Here is a 14,305-nt window from a genome sequence, read left to right on the forward strand (position 1 = left end):
CACCGGCTGGAACTCCGCAGGCGGCAGTGTTAGCGCTCGTGGGAGCACCGGAGCACCAATTTGGTGAGAAAATCCGATCCGTGAGGTTTTTTCTGGGGGGGTGGGGGGTTAGGGTACAGGGGGTAGGTGTGGGAGGACGGCCGGGGGTCGGGTGGTGCTGTGGAGACCTCCCTCAGGGGACAGCATCCCTTTTGGTCCACACTGCGTCCTCGTGCCTCTGCAGCAGCTGGTGGAGAAGAGAGAGGCGTCATCCATCCTGTGGCACTGCGGAGCAAGAGCGAGCAAGAGAAGCGGAGAAAGCCCGGGATACAAGCAGTGGAAGGAGAAAGGCACTCTGGGCAGAGGGACCTCCCTGTCACCTGGGCTGTGGTCACACAAGAGCATTGCCAGCACCTTTAGTAGCCGGGCTGGCTTTGCGCCGGGCGACCTCCCTGTAACCAGGGCTTGGGTCTTTGCTTTTGCCGGCCTTTTGCCATCTGCTCCATGCTTTGCCAGCCCGGAGAGAGGGGCAACCCTGTAAGGAGGGTGAGAGCTGCCCTCTCCACACCCGAGGGGGAAATGGAGCTCTGCGGACCCCAAGCCCACCCTGTAAGCAGGGGAGGGCCGTTCCCTCGGCCCCGGCAGCTTTCTGCCTGCTGTTGGCCTGGCCAGCGAGACAGCCCTGTACCCGGGGCATGTGTCACGTGTCACGCCGTTTGCCCCTTGGCCACCCGGGAATCCCCTCGGCATGTCGAGGCCCCTCTGGCCCCCATGCATCCCGGGGGGCAGGTCTCAGGCTCTCCTCTCCTGCTCGGTGGAAGGGATGGCTCCCCAGACATTGGCTGCACAGAGCTTGCTCCCTCTTCTGGGAAGTTCTGTTTGTGTGCCGTTGTCCTTGTTGGTGTGGGTGAGTGAATGAGCTTGTCCCTTAGGCCCCCCCTAAAGTCGCTGCAGCTTAGCTTAAACTTCCCAGGAGGGAAAGAGGGGCTCTGTGCAGTAACAGGGGGTCCCCTCTGAGCCCACGAGCGGAGGGATGGTCCAGGCTTACCCCTCCTTTCTAAGGACAGAGCGAAGCCGCTTAGTCGTAGCGAGGGCGAGGTGACCTGCTCGTAGTCCGGGCCTGGGTCTCTGCCTGTGTGGCCGCCTGTCCTGCTGGCGAGCTGCCAGCGTGACAGCCCTTTAGTGGGGGCGTGTGTCACGAGCCGTGGAGCCCTGTGTCCCCAGGAGCAGCCCGAGCCCCCTGTAAGCAGGGGTGCAGCCTCTTTGGCTGCTGCCTTGCATGCCCAGCTCCATTTGCCCAGGGTGCCTCCGAGCCCAGCTCCACACCGGATGGAACGCCGCTGTGCATCGCTTCGGTGAGACAAGGTGAGATGGGAGGGTGTTTGTGGGATGGTGGGGATTGTGATCATTTCCTCCCAAGGCTGGGAATTCCTGTTGAGAGCTTCCTTCCCGGCTTGTTTGTGCACCAGCTCTGCAGTGTTGGGGAAGGTTGTATCCCTGTACGATGGAGGGGCTTTTCTCTGCCAGATCTGTTCTTTTTAGGCTGTGTGCCATCCTTTAGATCAGAAATTTTGTGGTGGTGTAGTGCCTCAATAGGTTTGCTTTTATTGCAGCGTTTTCACAGGGGAGAAAGCATCTGAACTGCAGCATCCAGTATAACATTGTCCAGGAACAGCATCTGTGATTTCCCTTTTTGCCATTACTCAGTTCTGCATCCTCAATAAAATGCTTTTTCAAACTCTGCGTTATACTCCTAGCACTTTTCTTACCCCATTTTTTTTGTTACTCGTGCTCGCGGGTGACTTTTTACCTTTGTGGCAGCCGCTGCAGCTCTTGCTGTCGCAAAGTTGTTGTGCATTTGTCCTTGGTGCTTCCACGTTGAGACGTGGGTAGCAGGAGGTGGCGTCCAGGGCAGCGACTTTGCGGCGCTGCAGCACCCACCTTCGGAGGCCGAGCCCCGGGCCAGCTGGTGGGTGGCTGGAGGTGCTCCGGTCTCTGCCTGCCTGGTGCGCAGGGCCTGGCCCCGCTCCCCCAGCCCCTGGGCACCCTCTCTGGCCTGGAAGTGGGACTGCCCGGGCAGAGTTTGTGCACCCGCTGTCACAGAGGATTTGCTCAGACGAGAGGATCCTTTTCTTTCAAAATGACAAAAAAGAGGCAGCATGGCTCCACTGCTGCACTTGGGGTTATTGATGCAGGTGTTTTATTCTGCCCTTGCTTATAAATAGCTTCCAAAGCCTATCATCACAAAAATATTAGAGCAGAGAGGCAAACAGTGACAGGAGGGGGAGTTGGTGGGGCTGCATGGTGGTACCGCAATATTTCGGGGGTCTGCAGTGGCCGCTTGCGAGAGCTTGGCTGCACACCCCAGAAGGCAGCTGAGGTTCTGCAGCTCTGCCAGTGCCACAGGCTGTTGCCAGGTGCTTTCTTTGCAGGAAAAGATAAAGGTGTGCACTTTGCATCGAGGATATCGGTAAATTGTTAGAAGCGATACACAGATTGATAAACCACGCAAATTATCTTAAAGGAATAGGAGAGTAAGTTAATCGTAATCGAGTGCTGGCTGGCAGGATCCCAGGCTCCATTAGGAATCAATGTTTAGCCAAGTGGCACGTAGCTTCTGATTCGGAACATGCTCAAGCTCTCTGACGCCACGTAGAGAGATTTCTTCCAGTAACCAGAGGCGGGGGCTGTTTCATTTTCGCACTAAAGATTTCTGAAAAGTTGCAGAGGCTTGTTCTTGATGCATTGCCTTTACTAGAAAGAAACAAGTAATTGTAGGTGGCGATACGGTTTTTCAGCTGTCGGTACCAGAGGAAAGGGCCTCGAAGCAGTGCAGGTAAGCTTGTCCCAGCATCTGGTGTCCCTGCCTGCCCTGGAAAATAGGAAGGGTTTGGAATAAACCCACCGTTTTGTGTGAGTGACGGCTCTGATGTGAAACTCCTGCGCGGGAGAGGTTTTGGTGTCACTTCGAGTCAAGTGGCAGCTGCCGCAGCACCCACGTGGGTCTCACCAAGAGCAGGTAGTGCAGAAGGGACAGCGCGGCTGTGGGACCTGTCGTGCTTTCCTCCATGGGGGTCTCGCCGCTGCCGTCCTCTTCTCAAGCTGTTTCATTTCGATGCTCGTGGTTACAGAGCAGACAGCAATTCCCAGCTGTGCTGTTGTCCCTCAAGGAAGTCGTCAAAGCAAGAAGGGTGCTGCTGTGTTTCTTCTGACGTATTTTGTGCTGCGAGGCCAAACGTCAAACGTACTAGAAAGGGAAGGGCTTCAGCTTGTTCAGTTACCGAGGCTTCAGATAGAGCAGTAACAGCTCAGAAAGATGACAAGATCCTGATGGGGATCTAACCTCGTTTGCAACATGCAGACCAAAACTGCGTTTAAGGTTTATCTTCCTAGGGAAGTAGTGGTGATAGGTTGAAACTCACAGTTAAGACAGGTTTTGCTGTGAGCTTATGCTTGCAAATAACAAAGCCTTGCAGTTCTGAGGGATGGGCCGGAGCATCTCGTGTCAAATGCAATGTAGGAGCAGCTTACACTTGCACCTGGATCAGTCTTCCTCCAAGAATTTCTTCAGATCTGATAGGCAGCTAAAAATCTTAGGTCAGGTTTCCATGACAATTATCCTTCAGAAATACCAACGATCTTTTGTATTGCAGTAACGCTGAGGAAACCAGCGCCACATTGTTTTTGACATTGACCTGCCCACAGAGATAGTCCCTGTGCTTAGTTGTTAAAGACATATATGCAGGAGACCCAGATGAGTGTCATTAAACCCTTTTTACAGCTGGGGACTCAAGACACAAAGTAACTAAAAGTATGTGTGCTATTACTAGTGCTTACACTGTAATGGTTAAACTGCTCAGACCAGCTCTTCGGTAAGTCTTGTTTCTTCAAACGCCCCTTGTAGGCATTTGATGGTGTAGTTTAGCCCTGAGGAAACCACTCTGGCTCACCATGTATTATATTTCTGTTTAAGTACTTTCTCAGATTCACACCCTTGTTTGCCACATGCTAGTTCCGGCATCTTCTCTGTTTTTTCTCTTTCTGGTCTGTTTTCCGCTTTTCTTCTTCATGCAGCTCACATGTGCAGTGCTGTACAGGAGCCTTGTGGATTTCTCTCTGTGTAAGATATTCCTTCCCTTTAAGTATCAGTCTGCTTCACTTTCACCCTGTGTATACTGATGCCTCAGGTGAGGAATCTTACCTTCGGCACGATGCAATTGCTGAAGGATTGTTGCACCACACCATTTTATTTCTTGTGTTCTTTCAGCATTTGCCCTCCCAGTGCTCTATGCGAGAGAGCAGGGCAGACCTATGGAAATGTAGACATATACCCAGGCTGGCCAAGCTTTGTGAAGTAGCCTGATGTGAGAACCTGGAATTAAGTGGTGCAGCTCCTCTGCATACCAAATGAGTGACACCTAGGATCCACCTCTTGGCACCAAGTAACACGGCTCATCTCCGGTAACTCCCTACCTCCCTGTGCAAGTCAGAAGTAGGAAGAGCTCCTTTATTCTTCTCTGACAGCGCCTGAGCAGGAGGCAGACAGCCAGGCTGCCTCTTCTGTCATGACTTCGGAGAGAGACCAGCAACTGGGCAGCTTAACTGTCTTTAATAAGGAGGATTTTGAAGAAGATTGGGTTAAAGTGGCCAGCGGAGGCTTTGGGCACGTGTACCAAGTCAAGCACAAGAGGTGGAGAACAATTTATGCAGTGAAATGCTCTCCGTACCCGCTACAGGACTCCAGCGTGGAGAGGTAACTGTGGTCTCTTCTAGCTCAGCAGTTCACACTGTCAGTTAAAGTTGTCTATGGTGATTTGGTGCTAAAACACTGAAGAAAATGTTCACGTGGCTTTTTCTACCCGGGAAGACAAGTTTTTGGTACCCAAGGGAGCGGAAAAAGCCACTAGTGATCTGGAGTTCTGCCTCTCTCTCTTTCTTATGTGTGTATGTGCATGTGCAAGTGGGAAAGGAACTCTTATTCAGAACAGTTAGCATTGAAATCTGGAGGCTGAAGGACACGTGGGTAAAAGCGGCTTGATTACTTCTTTGCAGCTTTCACTGGACATTGGAACTAATGGGTATCTATTACACTGAATTAGTCATTAAAATCACCAGGTTTAAAGCTGAGGGACAGAGAACCGCCAGCTGTTTTTGCTGGGCTCACAAGGGTCTCTGCTCCCTCACTTGCCTTGCCTTCCAGACCTGCTCTTTTCTCTTGATGGTGCACCTGCACCTTCAGTTTACTTTTTGCTCTGTCTCTCACTTGCAGAGACTCTTCTGCTGTCTACTGTGGCTCTGAAGATAGAATAAAGCCAGGTCATCACAACCACTGCCAATATCACGATTAATATAGGCAGTCCTGATGAAAAAAAACAAAACAAAACAAAACAAAACCAAACCAAACCCAAACAAAAAACTGAGTCAATTAAGTTATTTATTCCAAAATTTTATTTCATTCAGATTGGAAGCTTCCTGCCTGGTTAAAAATCACATGCTCATATGGCTTCTTTTCATGTTACTGACATCAATTGAGATGTTTCAGTCTGAGCAGTGACTGTCCTCTGTAGTTTGCGCTGCTTATGATCTTCAGATACTATGACTGCATTTCATTCTCTTTTGGGAAAAAAAAATAGTCAAGGTAATCAGTTGTACTCCTGCATATATCAATTCTAGTAAATTTAATCCTACAGCTTGCTTGGATTATCTCAACACCTAGTGTACACTCCAGAAGAATGGTTGGATATGAACAGAAATATTCACTGATTATTTAAAAAAAAAAACAAACAAACAAACAAACAAAAACCCCAAACTATTTCTGCAATCACCAGGATTTGAAAAACTAAATCTGAAAATCTGAGGATCAGAAAAATATCTAACAGTATCTGTGCCTTTATTACTTACTGTTCTGGTCTTTTAGGGACTGAAGTGACACTATTTTGTCCTTAAAACAAATTTGCACTCCAGTGTAGCATTATAAAAGGGTTTCCTACCCTTTACGTATGTCCAAGCAGCCTTGAAGCTGCTCCAACTTACATTTTTAAGCAAGCCCTGTGAGTTCTGGATCACAAGGCAAGGCCATGCTGGCCTGCACTGTGGCTGTGCCAAAAATCCTACCTTTCTGTAGGGGTTGTAAGAAGGGCCAGCATTGGTCCTGTAGTCTCGTGCATCTGAGGGGTATTGTTTAATGGCTGTTTCTACTTGCTTTAGAAGGTTTCCATGTCTGTGAGTGGTAGACCTTCAGCGTACAGTTTGTCTAATGCACACATACCCACAGAAGACCTTTGAGTGCTTGGAATATTTATCTGTCATGAGCCTTCTCATGTGTATTAGAAAACGGTTCTGGTTTATCTGTCAGCACTAAGTACAAGCCCCAAATGCACAACTGGAAGCTTCCAGGTCACTCAGTAGTTTGAAAAGAGTACAGCAGCACAATTGTCTGGTAAGGGGGGCAGAGGCGGCAAAAGTTTTTTAATAGCTTTTAAAAGTCCTTAGCGCTGCTGTCTGTGGGCTTGTAAAACCAGTGTGTCTTGTCAGAAGCTATGAATGAAGACAATGGTGTGGTGACTTCCATCTGCTCACATTCTTGATGCATAACCAACTGCTTCGCACTGTTCATTCAAAATGATGGAGCAAATTGACAGGAAGTTTATCACCCTTGCACGGTTTTGCTTGTCAGGAGAAAACAGGAGATGGATTTTGCGGGATGATGGAAGACATCCCTGTGGGGATAGGAAAGCAAGAAGGGCAGGTACTCAGTGAATGCCTCTGAATCTATGCATCACCTGAGAGAAGGAAAGAGAGTGGCTGGAAGATGGCTCTTGCTTCAACTTCTGTCAGCTGCAAAGGCTCATAGTTCACAGGTCTGTTGAGGCTGAGCAGAGGAAAAGAAAAAAAACCACAGGGAACCCACGGAAAAAGAAAATACAGCCACAGATGCAAGTCACAGTATTTCCCAGTGGGCTGAAACACTCAGATTCTTCTATGGGAATTGCTTTGGGACTCTTGCTTTTCTCCCTTATAAGCCTCATTTCTTGGGGCTCCTTCTGGTTGTCCAACATCTACCTTCTTGCTGAACCTTCTCACATATCTGGGCTAATGGTGCAAATGCCTCTTCCTGGACTAACCTCAGTTCCTCTGCTGCTTCCCACAGTGCTGGTCCTCCACAGGATCCAGCCCAACCTTCTGTGGAGGTCAGTTCCCCACAGCCCCTGGGGTGCCTGGGAGGGAGGCAGACAGGGGCTGTGCCCAGTCATTCTGTCCCAGGAAGGGAACCAGAAATCACAGAAGACACATGTTTCTCCACACCCAGAATTTTCCCGGGAGTAGGAAGAATCAGTCAAACCTCTATGCTGCAGGTTGCAACTGTCTTCCTGTGTTAAGCCTTTCTCCCACAGTGGGAAAGGCAATACCTAAGATTCCTCAATACAGAGGTACGTTTACTGTGGGGAGCAGGTTAGAGGAAGTCTGGCAGAAGGATTTGCCTAGCTGAACTATGGTTAGAGCTATTAGTGGCCTGGCATAATGGTGCAAGCTCAAATTTATTTCCAGGGTGTGCTATTTAAATGCAGTTTTGGCACTTTATTGCTTGGCTGCTGTCAGCATGCTCTGGGCACCCCAACTCGTTCAGCAGGTTGGGAAATGTAAAGATTTAGTGAAATAGGTCTGCCAAAACTGGCAACGATGGACAGACACGTCTAGATGCCCTCTGGGACCAGATTCACCACGCTCACAGATAGAAAGCTGCAGGCAGAGGGCACAGGCATAGGTACGGCCAAGGCATGCTCTCTGGCTGTGCAAACCTCCATATATTCAAGCTCGGCCAGTTGGTGTGTCTTCGGACCCTGGATGCCTGCAAGCAGTGTGCAGGCTATCACTGAGGCTACCCCGTGTGCATGTGGTGTATGAAAAAGGCATGGTTCACCACGCTGTGCCTGCTCCCAGCATCATGCTTTCAGGGAAGCAGCACTTGGGAATTTCACCACAGTGTGAAAACAAGCACATGGACAAGGCTTTCTGTGCTCGCTGGAGGTCTTCTAAGACCTATTGCACCAAGATGGAAGTTTTGATCTCTTTCTCCAAGAGCCTAGTGGTTCAATTTGCTCAAACAATCCTCTGCTCATTTTGAAAAGTTGTAACGCCTTGTATGTTAGATTTTAGTCTGCAAAAGACTGATGTGGTTGCATTATCACCAATCCAAGGAGCAAACTGGAATGAATCTTTTTGGGGTAGGAAGGGCTGCTTGGAAAGGCTTGGTATCACTGAGCTATTATACAGTAACTTAGCCTGTGAATCAACTGATGCCATTTCTTGGTTCCGCATTTTTTTTTTTTTTTTTTTTTTTTTCCCCAGGACCAGTACAAACTGTCTGATGGAGGAGGCAGCCAAGATGGAGAAAATAAAATTCCAGCACGTTGTCACTATCTATGGGGTTTGCAACAACCCTTTGGGGATAGTGATGGAATATATGACAAGAGGGTCCTTGGAGAAAATTCTTCCCACTCACAAAATGTCATGGCAGCTCAAATTCCGGGTTATCCATGAGACGGGCTTGGGTCTGAATTTCCTGCATAGCATGACACCTCCTCTGCTGCACTTAGATCTAAAACCAGGGAACATTCTCCTAGATGGGAATATGCATGTCAAGGTATGACCTTAATGCTGTGTTTGGGGGGACACGTTATTTCTCAAATAAGAGAAAGGTAGGTTATTTTTGCCAAATAAGTCCAGAATCCCAGTCAGGTAGGTTCTTCAGAAACACTCAGTGAAAGACTGGTCACTAGGGCTTATAAGAAGCAGCTGATAAACAAATTACATACTCAGGATCATGCAGGCAACCTGTGCCAGAACTGGGAATTTTAGGCTCCACCTTAGGAGGAAATGCTGATTTGCTGGACTTAGTAAAAAGCACTGATCTCAAATTTATCAGTGTTTTATCAAGTTTCAGCTGCTAGGCACCCTTTCATATCTCCGATTATGAAGGATGGAGGTATCTCCCAACTAATATAAGGAGGGGTGAGACTGTGAGCATTATGGGGGTAGTTCTCATTATTTCTGCCTGCAGATCTCAGACTTCGGGCTATCAAAATGGATGGAGCAGTCTAGCCGAATGAAGTATATTGAAAGCTCTGCTTTAAGAGGCACTTTGAGCTACATCCCCCCTGAAATGTTTCTCCAGAACAGCAAGCCCCCAGGAGTCAAATATGATGTGTACAGGTAAGGGCTGCCTTTCTGTTCACACAGGGTTGCCTCCTAGCTCTGACACAGATCAAGAGACTGGCACATTGACTCATTTTGTTTATATTCTGGCTCTCTGCCTTGCATAATGTCCTTGGTGAGGATCACACTGGGAATGACATATGGTAGTCCAACCACAGCGGTGGAGAGTGAGGGGGAGTGGGATTATCTGTGGATAATCATCTCTCCCTTACCAGATGCCCCTCTGTGCAGCACCAATATCATGTGAGCTGCAGGCTGTATTGCCTTACATTCCATCATACCCTGTTAGGTGGCTGGAAGTTATTATAGAAAAAAGAGTCAGATTAGAGCAGAGAACAGACAGTGTCTGCTCTTTCATAGCAGTTGCTGATTAAATTTATTTTGATTTTGAAGTAACTGTCATATTGTTTGTCTACTCAGGTATTCAGCTTAATTTTGGTCAGTAACAAGTGGAGAAAAGGTTTTCACTTTTTTCCTTCTGGCCGAAGTGCTTTGCAGTCCACTTACACAATCTACATATATACATTCTGGAAATTCATCAGCTCCTTAACCACTACACTACACAGTAACCCAAGACAAGAAGCAAAGGAGGATTTGCATGGCCACATGAACTTGCAGTAGTGAAGGGCTCTAAAATCCAATGTGAATAAAGTGAAAAAAAAGGCACTGAAAGCCTGAATCTCACAGGAAGTGCTCCAAGTAACTCATTAACTACACCAACCCTTTTGTTGAGGCATCAGAGTGTGTGATGTATGTGATGATTCATAATGCCTTGTCCTTTTGGGGTGGGAGATGAAATCCTTCTATCCTGAGGAACTTCTTTCCTAATTTTCCCATTTCTCAAGAAGATGAAAGCAAGAAGTGAATTTTATGTTTGTGTACATATGGGAGTGAATGCTCATGATCTCTCATTGCCTGCAGCTTTGGAATTGTTATTTGGGAGGTACTTATGCAGAAGAAACCTTATGCAGGTAAATATGAACACTCCTTACATGCTCTGCACTTATTAGATGTTTATTATAGCCATCTTTACAGAGAAAAAGCCCAGCGCACGTTGCTTTCTTTTCAGGAGCCAACATGATGGCCATTGTAGTCAAGGTTGCAGCAGGAAAGAGGCCCTGCCTAGAACCCATCAGCAATGACTGGCCAGGGGAATGCCAGCAGATGGTCGACCTGATGAAAAGGTGTTGGGACCAAGACCCTAAGCAAAGGCCAAGCTTTACAGGTGTAGTAGCTGATTGTCAGCTGCATGGATTAACGAGTCGGGGTTAAGCTTGTGTATAACTCTTGGCCTTTTAAATCACCTGTTGCCTTAGAAATGCTTGGTACCCGTTTGCCGTCATCACAACCCCTTTCTCCCTCTTTCTTTTCTCCTCATGTGGAGGATACGTGGAAGACTTCCACAACCTTGGGTACTGTCTGGGCTCCGAACATCTGGGTAGTCTGTACAGCTAACAGTCTCTTTGCTCTGGTAGGTATCCCTGTAGAAACAGACATGCTGCTGTCACTGATACAAAGCCTTGTAGCAGATCCAGAGAATGAGCGCCTTGTTAGGAAGATGTCCCACAAGCCTGTCATCTCTGGGAACCAGCAGGTGAGGAAGACTTCCCAGTACCACTCGGGAAACTCCACTGAATCCTTTCCCTTTTCTTGCGAATGTGTTTCCTCTCTCATCACTGTTTATCATCAAACAAAGGCACCTCAGCAACCTCTGTGCAGTGTGTTTGCATAGGTTATACATCTCTAATTCATTTACAGGGATAAGAAACTTGCAAATAAAATTATCAAGCTGGCCAGTGTGCTAAATGATAGATAGTCTAAGAGGAAGGCCCTTCTTTCTGTCTGCTCAGAATCATGGGTTTATTGTGTAGGCCTCACTCATTAAAAGAAGCTCAAGCAGACACAGAATCATGGGGAAGGGATTCTGCTCATGGTACTGGCATATGTGCTCAGATGGCCATTTTCCAGCTCCGTGTAACTGAGGACATTTCATATTAAACAACCATTGTAAAAGAAAAAAAAAAAAGTTCTAAATCCCTGTGTTTCTTTGACTAAGAAAAACATGTTTCAGGATAGTCACAATTTTAGGCCAGCTACTGGAGTGTAATTGTGCCTAGAAGTCAGCTTCATACAGGGAGAAGTAGCAGTTGAGAACTATTGCTATTTTGAGGTTTTGCCTAGTGTGCACTCAGCAAGAAACAAGATGCCCAAGTACAGAGGACTGAGGTGGTGGGGGTGTTTAAGTTCCCTATATAACAAAGCAAATTACTAGCTGGGATGCTGCCATGGGCCTGTGCTGCAATAAAGAAATAGAATGTATGTATGTTTGGGAGCAAATGAGTAAGAAGAGGAAGATCTTATTGATTCCCAGAGACCATTTTCAGGTTCCTGCAATCCTGTTAGTGTCATGATTTGCTCTGACGATTTTTGGATGCAATAGCAGGATTGGATAAAAACCACTTGAATGATAATACAAAAGTTTAGAGCAGTAGCAAGGACGAGCTATGTGCAAACATTATAGAATGCAAATAAACAACATTGTCTTATGGCTTTTTCTTTTCCCCTTTCTGAAAATGAGAGCGACAAAGAAAAGTTTACCTTCTCCCGAAACACCAGAAGTGGTGGTAAGTAGAAGACTTTCTTTATAACTCAAAAATAAGGAAGGGGAACCTACGAAACATAGCTTATTTCCTTGCTCTCCAGTGATAAGGTTGTGGCTCAAGAAAGTCTTCCACATGAGTGACTTCAAGTTAAGGAAAATGAACTATACAGGAAATAGCAGATATTGTTCCCGTGAGGAGGAAGCCAAATGTCTCACTGCATTCTAAGAGACTGCATGTAGTGATCTTTCCTCACTTCATGTTCCCCATCTCTAAAATTATTTTTATTTAATTTCATACTGTGAAGATCCACATGTTCTCCCTCCCATCTTGTGCACATGAAACTATTTATCTTGGCCTTACTCTCTTTCTCCTATTTTGTTTGCCCTGTCTTTAGAAACCGATAATCAGGAGGTTCATATCCCACCTTCTTACAGTGAGATTGAAAGTCCAGAGCACATCCTGTCTGAGGAAATCTGTAGAGTCCATGAAAATGGCCTCACATTACTTCACCTCATGGTGATCCAGGGAAATGTGGAAAAGGTGAAGTTTCTCCTTAGCTGTAAAGCCAATGTGAATAGCCAGGTAGACCATGGCTACACCCCGCTCATCATGGCTGTTCAGAAGAGATGGCCAGAGATCTGCTCAGTTCTGATAGAGCACGATGCGGACATCAATATGCCTGATGATGATGGTTGGACACCTCTTCACTTTGCCGCTCAGAATGGGGATGACAGAATTGTACGCCTCTTGCTGGACCACCAGGCACGGGTAAATGCTCAAGAGCATGATGGGTGGACCCCTCTGCACTTGGCATCACAGAACAATTTTGAGAACGTGGCCCGAGTACTGCTGTCTCGCCAGGCTGACTCCAACACCCAGGAGGTTGATGGGAAGACTGCCCTCCATGTGGCAGCTTGCTTTGGATATGTCAGCTTGGTGAAACTTCTTGCCAGTCAAGGAGCGGACCTGGAGAAAAAGCAGAAGAACCATAGAACCCCACTTCATGTTGCTGTGGAGAGGGGGAAGTTCAGGGTAGTCCATTATTTGCTGAAGAATGGGACCTCTGTCAACAGCTTGGATCAAAATCGTTACAGTGCCCTGCACCTGGCTGTGGTGAGGGGTAAGTATCTCATCTGTGAGAAACTCATCAAATATGGAGCCAATGTGGAGCTGAGGACAGACAAAGGTTGGACTCCCCTGCACCTGGCTTCTTTCAAAGGACACATTGAAATCATCCACCTGCTAAAAGATAGCCATGCCAAACTGAATGCCAAAGGAAGTATGGACTGGACACCACTTCACTTGGCTACTCGTTACAGTGATGAGCTGGTTGTCTGTGAGCTCTTGAGATGTGGGGCAGATCCCAACATTGCTGAGAAGTCAGAGTGGGCCCCCCTCCATTTTGCAGTCCAGCGGGGCTCCTTTTTGACTGTCATCAATCTTCTGGAGTGCAAGGCAGATGTCAATGCTAAGAACAAAATGGGTTGGACACCCTTGCACCTTGCTGTCCTCAAGGGCAATATGGCCATTATAAAGACCTTGATTAAGGCTGGTGCTCTGCTTGATGTGGAAGATATCACTGGCTGTACAGCCCTCCAGTTGGCAATTAGACATCAGAGAGAAAACATCATTACACTGCTTCAAGGCAAGGACTCGTTGATGAATAAGTTGGGGAATAGGACTTTGATGAATGATGCTAAGATTTCAAAAGCCATATTTGTTCCACGAAGGACAGATCTGTAGGGTTATCAAGACTGGCATTTATGATTTGAGTTTTCCAGTACTGGGTGCTATGCTTTAAATCACCATATTCTGATACCCAGTGATTAGAGGAAAATACTACTTTTTTTTTTTTTTTTTTTTTAATGGAAGTTTCTAGTCACTAAAAGAGTAAAAGAAAATGGAGCTGCAGAAGGAAGCCAACAAGTTATTTTTCAGATTCTGACCAAGCTTGTAGAACATTTTGCCTTGGTGATGGTGTCTTTAGGCAATCCTTTCCTGTTTTAATACTTACTGTGCAAGGATGGAAATGGATATATGTGCTCCCTATTCGTATGGGCAATGCTGAAACTGTGCACAGCAACCCATATATACATGTCTTCCGCAGAGTTTATTGCTTTTATTCCATGTTTTCCTACAGAGCAAATTGGTGTAAAATGGCTTTGGCCCAGGTGGGAATTGAATCATGAGATTCTCACCTGCTGCTGGAAATAGACACTAGGCATATGGTACAGCAATGTGTCAGATTTTCTGACATCTCATTTTTTGTAACAAGTATAAAATAAAACAAGGAAGGAAGAAAATCACTAGTAGAAAGTATTTAAATGGATGCAACACAGAGAAAAGACATTTCAGAATAATTCCACTCCATCCCTTCAGAAAAAAAGAGCCAAGAGCTTTTTTCCTAAGCATTCAAATTACTTATTGACTACCTCCACACTTCAGACTTTAAACACTGAGGTTGTCATTAGAAACATGGCTCTAAGGATAAGCCAAAAAGCGGGTGC

At 46.7% G+C, this 14,305-nt stretch overlaps 1 protein-coding gene across 1 annotated transcript; it reads left to right on the forward strand.

Moving 5' to 3' along the window:
• Positions 1 to 1,254: 1,254 nt before the first annotated feature.
• Positions 1,255 to 14,101, forward strand: ANKK1 (ankyrin repeat and kinase domain containing 1). Its single transcript, XM_033007088.2, has 9 exons — positions 1,255 to 1,344; positions 4,247 to 4,732; positions 8,329 to 8,623; positions 9,041 to 9,192; positions 10,117 to 10,166; positions 10,265 to 10,420; positions 10,671 to 10,789; positions 11,774 to 11,819; positions 12,193 to 14,101. The coding sequence occupies exons 2-9, from the start codon at positions 4,545 to 4,547 to the stop codon at positions 13,539 to 13,541; spliced, it is 2,355 nt and encodes a 784-aa protein (XP_032862979.1). The 5' UTR covers positions 1,255 to 1,344; positions 4,247 to 4,544; the 3' UTR covers positions 13,542 to 14,101.
• The last annotated feature ends 204 nt before the right edge of the window (positions 14,102 to 14,305 follow it).

Source organism: Tyto alba, unplaced genomic scaffold, assembly GCF_018691265.1.
Source record: "Tyto alba isolate M040663 unplaced genomic scaffold, T.alba_DEE_v4.0 Super-Scaffold_32, whole genome shotgun sequence".
NCBI classification, from domain to species: Eukaryota; Metazoa; Chordata; class Aves; order Strigiformes; family Tytonidae; genus Tyto; species Tyto alba.

Bases quoted from the DNA above. Each gene is read 5' to 3' on its own strand.
- ANKK1 (XM_033007088.2), top strand. From the start codon at position 4,545: ATGACTTCGGAGAGAGACCAGCAACTGGGCAGCTTAACTGTCTTTAAT. The intron at 9,193-10,116 runs GTAAGGGCTGCC...CATTGCCTGCAG, and splicing joins GTCAAATATGATGTGTACAG to CTTTGGAATTGTTATTTGGG. The intron at 10,421-10,670 runs GTGTAGTAGCTG...TTGCTCTGGTAG, and splicing joins GCAAAGGCCAAGCTTTACAG to GTATCCCTGTAGAAACAGAC.